This window comes from Miscanthus floridulus, chromosome 5 (genome assembly GCF_019320115.1).
Source record: "Miscanthus floridulus cultivar M001 chromosome 5, ASM1932011v1, whole genome shotgun sequence".
In the NCBI taxonomy this organism is placed as follows: Eukaryota; Viridiplantae; Streptophyta; class Magnoliopsida; order Poales; family Poaceae; genus Miscanthus; species Miscanthus floridulus.
In genome coordinates this window covers 9,183,489-9,197,365 of record NC_089584.1, presented here as the reverse complement: position 1 = coordinate 9,197,365, position 13,877 = coordinate 9,183,489, and the positions used below count along the sequence as shown (strand labels likewise).

At 47.3% G+C, this 13,877-nt stretch overlaps 1 protein-coding gene across 1 annotated transcript; it reads left to right on the top strand.

Moving 5' to 3' along the window:
* Positions 1 to 3,461: 3,461 nt before the first annotated feature.
* LOC136451466 (GDSL esterase/lipase At5g03610-like) lies at positions 3,462 to 6,466 on the top strand. Its single transcript, XM_066452172.1, has 4 exons — positions 3,462 to 3,708; positions 3,807 to 4,067; positions 5,444 to 5,709; positions 5,795 to 6,466. The coding sequence occupies exons 1-4, from the start codon at positions 3,612 to 3,614 to the stop codon at positions 6,314 to 6,316; spliced, it is 1,146 nt and encodes a 381-aa protein (XP_066308269.1). The 5' UTR covers positions 3,462 to 3,611; the 3' UTR covers positions 6,317 to 6,466.
* Positions 6,467 to 13,877: the final 7,411 nt, after the last annotated feature.

Below are 13,877 nucleotides of genomic sequence, written 5' to 3'. Positions count from 1 at the left end.
CCCTCGATTGTCGTGACTGCTTGGATTGGAGTGAAATAAGTACAGAAAAGACCTATCACAACCGCACCAGGCATTCAAGTCTCAAGCGTGTCATGGTGGTCAAAAGCTCTTTTTCTCGATTCACTTCTTGTGTCCAACTTTCCTGCCGTATTCGCTTTATTCTCATATTTTACTGCGTTTGCAAGAAAGTCCAAATGCGACATATTTTATCTCGTCGGACACTATACAGTACAGAGCTATGAGTAAAACTATTGCGTACGGAGTGCACTCAGTCATAACATTTGTATCAGTAGTAGTAGTCATGAGTGGCTTTCCCCTTCCGTCGATTGACACTAACCGAAATCATTCTTATAGATGGAAACTAGTTACCATACCACGGATGTGTACTCTACAACAAATGATCACAACTTTTCCCTCGACCACGTCCCTCTAGTATATTCGATGAAATGATGTTTACTTGTTTCTTGTAAACTGTTTGCTTGCCTAATAGTCCGAGCAGCGTAAATTTGAACGAACCGGGACATGTAACTAGTTTCAATTTTATTTGTTTCCTTTAGGGACTCAACGAATGTATTCATACGAAACAGGTTTTCCTATATAATATAACGTGAGATGTGTCCATCCCAGTCAGATTTATGATGCTCGGACTTTCTTGTGTGTGCTGTAAATTTTGAATAGATATGTGGCTCCTCCATTAGGCATTACATCGATGCGAGACTTGATCGAATAATTCTGTTATGCATGTTTACCATACTACAGATTAGAAAGAGTACCAGAAAGAAACCTACAGGCAAAACCAACCAACAGGGGCTAGAAACCGGCTATCAATTGACCAAAGGATCTGATCTACACCATTCTCAACGGAGTTTAACCCACCTAATACAAAGTTTAACAAAAGTAAACACAGACATGCAAATTAGACTTCACAAATCAAAATCTCTGTACATTTGAACGCGTCTGACATAAAATACAAGGGAAAATATATAAGAAAGAGTAACAACATAAGGAAAGAGTAACAACATGTACTCTATCCGTACTCCCAACATAAGAAAGATACATCAAATGCAATGTGAGATACATCAAATGAAACTTTATTTACTCCTCTACTCATCGTCGGTATCACTGCCCTCGTCCTCATCCTTGTCGTTGGTATCAGCGTCGTCCTCCTCCTCCTCTATAGCCATGAGGCCCTTTTGCTCATCAGCGGTGATGTGGTTGGCCACCTGCTCAGCATCGGCACGAACCAGGTTGCGCTAGTGCTTCTTGGTGTTGTGGGCGGTGTTGATTCCCTGCGTTGCGATGCTAGTGTTGAAACCATCTATCCGGCTTTGTTAGCAGACGAGGATGTACTCCGCGTTGTCCGTATGATTCTTATTTAGGTAGGCTAGCAGTTCTACCTGGACATCAGCGAGTTGGTGAAAAATGAAGACGTAACTGCTCATCTTTTCCTCCTGAGGCGGGTGAGGGTGCCGACACCGGTGTTCTGTAGCACATGCCTGATCTTCAATAAAGCCTTACTCACGCCAAAAAAATATTCTAATTAGATAAGCCATGGCTGAAAGTACTGTTGGCTGGTTTGGTGTGAAAAAAATATTGTTCGTTGGCTAATAAGCCATGGCTTATAAGCCAAATACAACCAAGTGAACAGGCTGCTTATTTGGATGCATTCGTATTTACCTTGTATCAAACAAGCTCTTACTTGTGCGTTGGCGTTGGGTTGGGTTGCGTTTAGTGCGTATACTTCCAATTAGTACTAATAAACACCTTTAAGGTGAGTTTATACCAAGTATTTAGTTTAAATAATATTATTCCGCAAAGAAACCTTTCAGTTGGATGGCTCTTTTGATGACACCAATAGGCGCTTTGTGCGGTGAATCCAAGAATCTGAGGTCAGAGAGGTATTGAAAAGGATGAAAGGAGATAAGGCGATGGAACCGGATGGTATCCCAATCGAGGTGTGGAGATGCCTTGGGGACATAGCTATAGTATGTCTAACCAAGCTGTTTAACCATATTTTTCAATCGAACAAGATGCCTGATGAGTGGAGGAGAAATATATTGGTACCGATCTACAAGAATAAAGGGGATATTTAAAGTTATACTAATTACCGGAGAATTAAGTTGATGAGCCATACTATTAAGCTATGGGAGAGTTATCGAGCATTGCTTGAGAGCAATAACGCGGATCTCTATGAACCAATTTGGTTTTATGCCCGAAAGGTCAACCATGGAAACCATTTTCTTAATAAGACAAGTTATGGAGCGGTATAGGGAGAAGAATGACTTACACATAGTTTTTATTGACTTGAAGAAGGCTCATGATAAAATACCAATGAATGTTATATGGTGGGCTTTGGACAAACATAAAGTACCAATGAAGTACGTTGGGCTCATTAAGGACATGTACAACAATGTTGTGACTAGTGTTCGAATAAGTGATGGAGACACGGATGACTTCTCGATTAGGATAGGACTACATCAAGGGTCAGCTTTGAGTCCTTATCTATTTGCCTTAGTGATGTATGAGGTCACAAGGGATATACAAGAGGCATCCCTTGGTGTATGCTTTTCGTGGACGATGTAGTGCTAGTTGATAAAAGTCAGACAGGAGTGAATCAGAAACTAGAGTTATGGCAGAAAACTTTGGAGTCCAAAGATTTTAGACTCAGTAGAACTAAAACTGGGTATATGAGATGTGACTTCGGCACTACTACTCGGGAGGAGGAATATATTAGTTTGGAAGACCAAGTAGTGCCTAGGAAGGATATTTTTCGATATTTAGGGTCAATGCTATAGAGAGACAGGGATATTGATGAAGATGTTAGCCATAAAATCAAAGCAGGGTGGATGAAGTGGCGCCAAGCATCTGGTGTCCTATGTGACAAAAGGGTACCACAGAAGCTAAAAGGCAAGTTTTATAGGATGACGATTAGACCTGCTATGTTGTATGGTGTAGAATGTTGGTCTAAAAAAGACGACATGTTCAACAGATAAGTGTCGCGGAAATGCGTATGTTGCGTTGGATTTACGGTCATAAAGAAGGGATCGAGTTCGGAACGATGATATAAATGATAAATTAGGGGTAGCACCATTGAAAAAAAACTTATCGAACACCGGTTGAGGTGGTTTGGATATGCCCAATGGAAACATTCAAAGGCACCGGTGCGTAGTGAAATCCTAAGCTAGGATAGTAATGTGAAGAGAGGCAGAAGAAAATCGAAGTTGACTTGGGTAGAGGCAATAAAAGAAGACTTGAAATGATGGAATATATCCAAAGACTTAGCCTGAGATAGGAGTGCTTGAAAAACAGGTATTCACGTGCCTGAACTTTGATTGTTTCTGTTGAGTTTCAACTCTAGCCTACTCTAGTCTATTTTAAATTGTTTGGGATTTGTCGTTGTATTCAGCAAAGAAAGTCCTGCACCACTAGGCGCAAAGCGACTATGCCGGTGTGTACCGCTGCTGTGTTTGTGTATATATGTACGCAGAGCCGCGGCCTTCGGGGTCATCCGAACCAATTTAATTTCCATCCCCACCAATCCACCACCCTGTGATCGGAAGAGAGAGCCAGAGAGGGCAGGGCCACGCCGTCGACGAGGCGACGCGACGGAGATGGAGGACACGAATCATCGCCGCCGTCGTGGCCTCCGCCTCCCTCGTCAAGCTCCGGCTACCGTGCCGACGACGACGCTCCTGCTTCTTCTCATCAGTAAGAAGAAAACATATCTAGCCACAGGCCACAGCATTTATCAATTAATCCAACTTTTGATTCCTTAATCCTTACTCATGAGTCATGACATGATTCAGGCCTCACGGCGTTGACGACGCCCGCGGCGGCAGAGGCGCTGCGCAAGCACAGGGACGAGGGAGACGCTAGCGGCTGCGACAACAACGCCGGCAAGCAATCGTCGCCGGTGTGGGTGTTCGGGGACTCGTACGCGGACACGGGGAACCTGGGCGACCTCGGGCGGGAGCTGACCCGCGTGTGGTACGACCCGTACGGCGTCACCTTCCCCGGCCGGCCCACCGGCCGCTTCTCCGACGGCCGCGTCCTCACCGACTTCATAGGTCAGTTGAGTACTCCGTCCCCTGTGCTATTCGTAGTAGTGAAAAGAAGTGAAGTGAGCAATGCAAGGCGAGTTAAAGCACATGGCGATGGAGCCCCGCCGCAGTGGCTGTCCAGAGCGAGCTGGGAGAGCAGGAGCAATAAATGCATGTTGACGACCATGCTTCAATGGCATGGCTGCTGCATCTTCGCGTTGGAGAGGGGAGGAGGAGAGGACGATGGATCGTTGGGAGTCCCTCTCGCATTGATGGCGCGCGCGCCAGCTTCCGTTAGTTGGTTGGGTGGGCAATCAATGCCATGGCGGCTGCTGTCACTGCTGCTGAGTGATGAGCCCGATCGGCTGGGGCTGGCTAGCCCCCTCTCACGTGATATTATTTATATAAACCAGTGAGCGGTACTTCTTTCTCATATAAATAAATTAGCAACGATATAAATCAGCCAATTTCTCATATAAATAAATTAGCAACGATACAAATCAGCCAATCGAACAGCTGGTAGGAAGCTTGCTAGTGCAATTGCAGCGGCGCATTCACACACGCGTTTCCCCTTATTAAAAAAAATCTGTATCACCGGGTGGACCTTCAGTTCATATATGTTCAGAAACTGTTCGGAAGCTCATTAGGCGCCCAGTAACCAATAATCAGCTCCATGCATCGTACATCATCTCAACGGCTTTCTGGTTAGTATGCTTTGCTTCTCTCTCGGTCTCTCCTGTCCGATCAATCGCCATCCATGACTAAACATGGGAGGAAGGACAACTAATAGTTCGCAAATGGAAGTCATAAAGGTAGGTAGAATTCTATCAGTCCGATCTTGATCCAACGGAGCTGATCGATGGACTGATGGTAATCTCTTATTTTCAGGCATTTGGATTGGACCATGGCATCATTTATCCCCATGCTGTTATTGTCTCTTTTATATTTTGATTGATGAAGCACCACGAAATTGCATAGTTCTACTTCTAGTTTTCTTGTTTGATACCATGTTCGCTTCGTTTATGTGGCTTATAAGCCGGCTAATGTTGTTTTGTTGTGAGAGAAAAATACTCATGCGTTTTCGTTAATCGGTTGACGAATTTAGACCACGCGAGATGGATGGACACCATTCTTTTCTCGTGTGTTTTAGACAGCCACCACATGCACGCATGCATCTGAAATGCATGGGAATGCTGAAGTGGTAGTACAAGGGGCAAGTAAAGATTCCCCATGCTCCGACCTAACCTTGACCTTTCCTTTTCCAGCAGTACATCAATTCAGTGTAGTTTATTCTACTGCTCCGATCCTACTAGAGTACTAGTGGTAGCTGCTTTATTTTTCCTGTGCTACGAAAGTGTGTGCTAACTATGCTAGATTGGAACCAATGCATTGCATGCATGCAGCCTCCGCGATCGGAGTGCCAACGCCGGTGGCGTACAAGCTGCGCAGGGGCGCCGCGCGCGGGCTCATGGCGCGTGGCATGAACTTCGCCGTCGGAGGCGCGGGCGTGCTGGACACCGGCTACTTCCAGCGCAACATCGGCGCGCAGATCGACCTGTTCCAGGCGCACCACCCGCCTCCCACCCGCGGCTGCGACGCCGGGATCGCCGTCGTCGTCGTCGCCGGCAACGACTACTCCTACGCCGCCGAAAAGGACAACAGCACAAGCGTACGCCAGTTATCACCACCATATACTATATCTCGTCGCTGTCTTACTCTTACTTAGCAGTACTGAACAGTGAGCATGCACGCAGGCCGCGATCGCCTATATCCCGGCGGTGGTGCGGCAGCTCCGGGAGCAGCTGAGGCGGCTGCGCGACGAGGTGGGCATGCGCAAGGTGGTGGTCACCAACCTGCACCCGATGGGGTGCACGCCGCTCTTCACCCGCGCGCTCAACTACACTGCCTGCGACCCGCTCGCCAACGCGGGCGCCGCGCAGCACAACGCGGCGCTCCAGTCCGTGCTCGCCGCGCTCGACCCGGCCAACCGCACGTTCCTCCTGCTCGACCTCAACACGCCCTTCGCCGCCTTCGTCGAGGACGCGCGGGCGGCGGCGGCGGAGAGGTTCGCGGAGCCGAGGCGGCCGTGCTGCGAGAGCTTCAGCGCCGACGGCCACTGCGGGCAGCAGGATGAGAGCGGCAGGCGGCAGTACACGCTGTGTGATGACCCGAGCAAGCATTTCTACTGGGACGACGTCCACCCGACGCAGGCCGGGTGGGCCGCCGTCGCCCGAACATTCAGGCCCAAGATCCACGAGTTCCTTCTGTCTACCTGAGCCCAGTTGGGATTCTTAAAATATCACATTTCCCCTATGAGATGAAAAATAGAGTACTCATCAAAATAAAAGCTAACTAAGCTGTTGAATCCTTAGTGAAATTCTCCTGTCATTGTTCCTCTAAAAATGGATCCTTAGTGAAATCCTTTAGGCATGTTTGTTTGCCTGGACAGGAGCCAGGGATAGACTCGTGGGCTGCAAGTAGACTTGTTTGTTTCCCTAGTCGCTCCCCGGGCCAGGCCTGCACGCTGCTTAAAGCAGTCCGTAGCCAGGCTGGGTGGAAACGGAAATGGATCTCGTTTTCTCCAGGTCTGGCTCAGTCTGGCTCTCTCCTTCCCAACGCGCTGGTTTCTATCACCTCCCGGTTTCCGTCTCCACTTCGCTACGCAACGCTACGCCGCCGCCTTGCCTCACCCTCCCCCGTTCGCTCGACGCCTCCGGTGTCCGGCGGTTACCCGGTCCTCACCGTCGCGCTCGTCCTCGGTGAAGGCAGGGATGAAGCGCTCGAGCTCGCCGTGCTGCGCTCACCGTCACCCAAGATCCCGCCAACAAAGTGTTCATCGTGTGCGCCGGGGCCCATGGTGGCGCTCGTCGAGGTGCTCCAGTCGGGCGCGTCGGTCCACGAGGAGGGGGAGCACACAGCGGGGGTGCTCTTCGGGTTGGCCCTCAAGGACAACTGTGTTGCCATGGGTGTGCTCGCGCTCGCCGTGCTGCAGGCATCGAGGTGCAAGGCCTCGAGCTCAGGCTCGCTGTGCTGGGTGTGCTCGCGCTCGTCGCCAGGTGGAAGGCCTCAAGCATGGGCCGGCCCACTCGTTGCCGGCGTCGGCATGGGCGCCAAGTCGGCATTGTGGCGCCACCAACGAGCTCACGTGATTTTCCCCTGGTGGTGGACTTCTCATGCGAACCAAGTGCTCGAAGTAATGCCAATGACAAGTTCCGGTGGTAAGTCTACCACATACAGTCTAAGGTGACTACATCTTTGTGCAAGCAAACAAACATGATCCCTACCTAGCTTGGCTCTGCTGGGAAATGGAACCAAATAAGCAGCTGTTGCACCTGCTGGGCCTGCCCTTGGTACCCTAGACTCTCATGGTCCGACCGGGCTGGGAACATCCAGGGAAAAAAACTCGCCCTTAGTGAAATTCTTCGGTCGTTGTTCCTCTAAAAATGGCTACATTTGTTTTCAAAATTAATTAGATACAGGAGCCACAAGGTTGGATATCAAGTTTGCTCAGAAGTCTCTTCCATGTTGGCACCAGCAGTGGCGGAACCAGGGGCAGCGGAACTGAATTTTTTTCATTTTAGCCCTTCTTTTGTCAAAAATACACGTCTACACCCCTGAGAGTCGTAATCCCGATTTTAGACCTTGGGGGTCGGCACCGTAACCTACGGCACCGAGCTAACACGTCTCGGCGCCATTGAGGTTCCTGGATGTGGCCAACATGGCCTTTGACTTGGCAGAGCGCCACAAGACACGGCACCGCTGTCGGTGCAGGGCCCACGGGATACCCCGCACGGAAGGGAGAACTAGTCTAACTAGGATTCTTTCCCTATAATCTTAGTAGTAGTATTACTCTGCAATCCTACTAGGAACTCATTGTAAACCGACTAGGACTCTAGCCTCCTGACTATATAAAGGAGGGCAGGGCTCCATGGATCGGGAGTTCAGAGGGAACAATTGTACGCAACACTTTACAATCAATCCAACGCAAAGGCTAACGCCGACTGGACGTAGGGCTATTACTCGATCAAAGATCGAGGGTCCAAACCAGGATAAGTCGACTGTCTCTTGCGTTAACCGTCGAGTTCCGCATACGCTGAAGCCCGAACATACTGTCCTGGGGACCCCCATGGCAGGCTATCGGTGGTCAAACATCGACAGCTGGCGCGCCAGGTAGGGGCTTTCAGCGACTTTGCATTCGAGAGCTCGATGGACCTCGACAACATGATCTTTTCAAAGGGATCTACCTTCATCTTTGGTTCATGGATCTACGAGGCAGGCGACGATGGCAAGCTCCAAGGCCATCTCCTCGTAGATTCAGATCATCATCAGGACTTTTCCATGTCGGCGACAACGACAGATCGACTTGCTAGAAGATTCGCACAGATCACGATGTCTGATCCGACTTAGATTTTGCGGTTTCACACATCCGATTCAAACTCAAGTTCCGCTTCTGAGACGAAGTCTTACCCGAGTTCTTTTGGAAAACCGAGTTCTTTTATGGCGAGGTTCCGAGGCACGACGTCAACCTATCAAGAATACAACTCGGAGTTCACTCAGAGTACTTCAAAGAAATCGGGTTCTCTTCCGTTCGGACTCCACAACGTGGCAACATCTTATCAGACATGGCCCGAAGGATCCGCCTATCCCATGCTTAGAATGCCACTGAAAGGAGCCTAGGAAGGTCTCGTCTTAACTATAACCTCTCAAGACTGCATCGTCCACTGGCTAGGTTCCATTCCTAAGGATAGCGGCACTCAACTAGTCGACAACGCAACAACAACAGCTCTACCCTACCAAGAAGGAGACTCGATCTGTGACCTTGAAGCCTCTACTGAAGTTATTAACAACTCTGGCAGTACGGAAATCAAAGACAATGACAGAACAAATCATGCTAGAGAAGTATTCATGATTCACCATCCTCGATCACCATTGGTCCCCCTAGAAGCACCCAATGTCAGATCTTCAGATGAATTCGAATCCAACATATCACCATTTATCTAGGGGCACGATGGTGAGACTGAGAGTCAGAGGCAAGCTAGAGAGAGAAAGAACAAATTGAAACAAGGACGTCAACGCCGTGCTAAGCAGCGAAAGGACACTTGGACCAAATATGAGTCAGACCTAGCTGAGTATAATAGAAGAAAATTAGAGCGAGAGGTCAAAGAAGGACGAGCAGCGAATACACCCTATGATAAGATCCAAGAAGCGCTAGAAGAACTTAGGGCGACTTCACATCCTAATGAAAAACAAGAGCAGCTCCGGGACTTCCTCCGATCAACAGTCCTAAGGACGCACGATGGAAGGGCCCACTCAAGACTACCTGACAGGTCAACATCTCATGAGCAAGAAGATCAAAATCAAAGGAAATCCACTTTTGAGAGACTGAGACCAAGTGGAAGTCACAACAGAGAAAGTAGAAGAAATCATAGTCAAAACGACCGAGTCGAACAACCAAGAAAGGCCAGAAGCAAGGCGCCTACTCGGACAGCCACACAAAACTACTCTCACCTAAGACAACAGTTGGCAAGAAGGGGGCGCTGAATCAAAGTACACAGAAGCCTAGAACGCACGATAGATTCCCCTATTTTGCAAATAAATTTGCTTCAATACGACTACCTCATAAGTTCAAGCCATCCAACCACTCTAAGTATGATGGCAAGACCGAACCAAAGCAATGGCTCAGAATTTACTCGCAATCGATTAAATTGGCTAGAGGGGACGATGACATCAAGACCTTGTTCTTTCCCATGGCCCTAGAAACTATGCCACTTCAATGGTTTGACAAATTGAATCTAGGATTAATCAGAAATTGGGAGGACTTGCAAAGAGCTTTCTGTGAAAATTTCGTGGGTATTATTACACACTCAATCACCCACGCAGAGTTAAAAGGACTCAAGCAGAAAGGAGGTGAAAGCCTCAGGAATTACTATCGATGATTTGGTGAACTACGAGCTCAAGTATATGACATCACACAACAAGAAGTAATCGAAGCTTTCTCTCACGAAATCATGGCTAGGTGGCAATTTCAAGACTTCTGCAAAGAAAATCTAAGAAACAACGAAGAATTCAGATGAACAGTGGAAAAGATGATTACTGCAGAGGAGAAGACACGAGAAAGATTCCTAGATAGAAACAACAGAGACAACCCGGACAGGCAAAATCCTTGAAACAACAGACATCAGGAGAGAAAGCGTGGTCCGGACAACACAATAGCAATGGCTGACAAATCAAAGAAGTTTCCAAAACCCAGAAGATATGACGACATTGAGAACATACGTTGCCCCTTGCACCCTAATGGAAAGTACACCATTGGAAATTGCTACACCTTCAACGAAAGATACACAAAGAAAGATAGTAAGGGGAACAATAAAGAAGACAATCAGAAAAAAGAAGATGACAACCATGAAGACAAGAGATTCCAAAAATCTAGAGGGACAGTGGCAGTAATCTTCACTGGGGTTCTAGATTCCAGAAGCAAACATCAAGAAAAGCTAGCGTTACGAACCATCATGGCAGCAGAACCCGCTACACCAAGATATCTCAATTGGTCAGAGTATCCAATCCAATTCTCAAGAGAAGACCAATGGACCAGCATAGGAAACGTAGGCCATTACCCACTGGTTCTAGATCCGACCACTATCGGTATGACTTTTACGAAAGTACTAATCAATGGAGGAGCCAGGACTCAACATCATCTTTTCAGAAACACTAAGGAAGATGGGACTACAACTCACCGGGATGATTACACCAACAAGTACACCTTTTTATGGCATAGTTCCCGGCAAGGCAGCCATACCACTCGGGCAAATCACTCTACCAGTTACTTTTGGGACTCCCTCGAACTACTGTATAGAGTTCAAGTTTGAAGTTATAGACTTTGATTCATCATACCACGCAATCCTCGGGTGCCCAGCACTAGCAAAATTCATGGCAATACCACATTATCCGTACCTATTGCTTAAGATGCCTGGACCTAATGGTGTCCTTTCTCTTCGAAGTGACTTGAAGCGCGCCTTCGACTGCGACGTTCAGGCAATCCAAATTGCAGCAAAAGCACAAGCCGACAATGGAAGAAAAGAAATAGCCACTATTGCCGTAGAAATAAGCCAAGAAGAATTAGAGATATCGGCTAAAAAGCCCAGCATCCTCGCACCATCAAAAGAAGCTGACATCAAGCAAGTCGACCTGGGGACTGGCGATCCCTCCAAAACAGCAACCATCAGTGCCCACCTCTCGGCAAAATAGGAACTTGCGCTCACCAACTTTCTTCGAGACAATAAAGATATCTTCATTTGGAAGCCAGCTGACATGCCAGGTGTTCCAAGAGAGTTGGTTGAGCACAGAATTGATATCAATGAAGGCTCCAAGCCCGTAAAGCAACGACTACGACAATTCTCACCCGACAAGAAGGCAGCAATTAAAAAGGAAATTACAAAACTAATGGCAGCTGGATTCATCAGAGAAATCCTCCATCCAGATTGGCTAGCAAACCCAGTTCTGGTACAGAAAAAGAATACGGACGAGTGGCGCATATGTGTCGACTACATAGATCTCAACAAACACTGCCCGAAAGATCCATTCGGGCTACCACACATTGATCAGATAGTGGATTCAACAGCAGGATCTGCCCTATTATCCTTCCTTGATTGCTATTCAGGATATCACCAGATTACATTAAAGGAATAAGACCAGAGCAAGACATCTTTCATCACTCCATTCGGTGCCTACTACTATAAAACCATGTCATTTGGACTAAAAAATGCTGGTGCGACTTACCAAAGAGCTATCCAAACATGCCTCGGTGATCAGATTGGCGAAAACGTAGAAGCATGCGTGGATGATGTAGTGGTAAAAACAAAGAACCTGGATACACTAATCGAAGACCTAAAGCAAACCTTTGAAAACCTGAAAAGATGGAGATGGAAATTGAATCCAAACAAATATGTATTCGGAGTTTGTTTCAGGACAACTACTCAGGATTCTTGGTCAGTCATCGCGGAATCGAAGCAAGCGCCAAGCAAATTCGAGCCATAACAGAGATGGGCCCTCCTCGAAGTATCAAAGATGTGTAGAAACTAACAGGCTGCATGGCGGCCCTCTAATTATTTCATATCAAGACTGGGCGAAAAAGGGTTATCTTTCTTTAAATTGCTAAAGAAGACAGACAAGTTCGAGTGGACAGAAGAAGCCAACGAAGCTTTCAAGAAGCTGAAGGCATATCTCACATCCTCACCCTGTTCTCACACCTGCAAGGAGATGCGAGGACATGATGATGTACATTGCGGCAACTTCTACTGTGATCAGCACAACGATTGTCGTGGAAAGAGAAGAAGAAGGGCTTGTATATAAAGTACAACGCCCCGTATACTACATCAGTGAAGTGCTGTCAGAATAAAAAATCCCGTACCCACATGTGCAAAAACTACTCTACGCCCTCCTGACCACTTCACGCAAGCTTCACCACTATTTTGAAAGCCACAAGATTACCGTGGTAATAGATTTCTCACTTGGAGACATCCTACACAACAGAGACGTAACAGGACGCATATCTAAGTGGGCAGCTGAACTTGGTGCTCTCAATATCGAATTCACCCCACGGAAAGCAATTAAATCTCAAGCCCTGGCTGATTTTGTAGGCCGAATGGATAGAAATTCAACAACCTATGTCAAATATCCATCCTTGATCACTGGAAAATGTACTTTGATGGATCACTCAAGCTAGGCGGAGCCGGTGTAGGCGTCCTCCTAGTTTCTCCAGGATGAAAAGCAACTCAAGTATGTCCTTCAGATATTATGGCAAACTACGAACAATGAAGCAGAATACAAAGCCCTCATCCACGGGCTACGAGTGGCAATTACCCTTGGAATCAAACGTTTACTCGTTTACAGAGATTTAGCAGTAGTAATCAATCAAGTCAACAAAGATTGGGACTGCACCAAAGAAAACATGGACGCTTACTGTGCTGAAATACGAAAGCTCAAAAAATATTTTCAAGGATTAGAAATCCTACACGTCCTACGCGATTCTAATATTGCGGCAGACGTCCTCGCCAAGCTTGGATCAGACAGGGCGAAGGTCCCACCCGGTGTATTCATAGAGGAGTTATCAGCTCCCTCTATCAAACAACCCGGTGAGATAACCCCTGAAATCTCAGCTAAAGACACCCAGATTTTGGTAATCACCACTTCATGGACCCAAGTTTTTATTGATTACATTAAAAAGAATAAGTTGCTAGCGAAAAAAGAGGAAGCTACCCGAGTTGTTCGCAGAAGTAAGAATTACGTCTTAGTAGGAGACAAACTCTACAGAAGAGCTGCATCATCAGGAGTACTCCTAAAATACATCTCATTTGAGGAAGGCAAAGAGATCCTAGACGAAATACACTCAGGTTGCTGTGTAAATCACGCCGCTTCAAGAACACTAGTCGGTAAAGCATTTCGCACCGGTTACTACTGGCCAACCGCTTTGAAAGACGTAGAAGAACTCGTTAGAAGATGTAAAGGTTGTCAAATGTTCGCAAGACAAGCTCATGTGCCAGCTCACAACCTCATCTGCATCCCACCCGCTTGGCCTTTTGTCCTGCCGGGGGTTAGATCAAGTAGGCCCCCTCAAGAAAGCAAAAGGCAGCTTCGAGTATATCTTCATAGCAATTGACAAGTTCACCAAGTGGATTGAATTCAAACCACTCACAAAATACAGCGCGGCCAAAGTAGTCGAGTTCATCCAAGACATTATGCACCGCTTTGACATGCTCAATCGAATCATCATGGATTTGGGTTCTCCCTTTACAGCCACAGAATTCCAAAGTTGGGCACAGGACTGTGGCTTTAGAATAG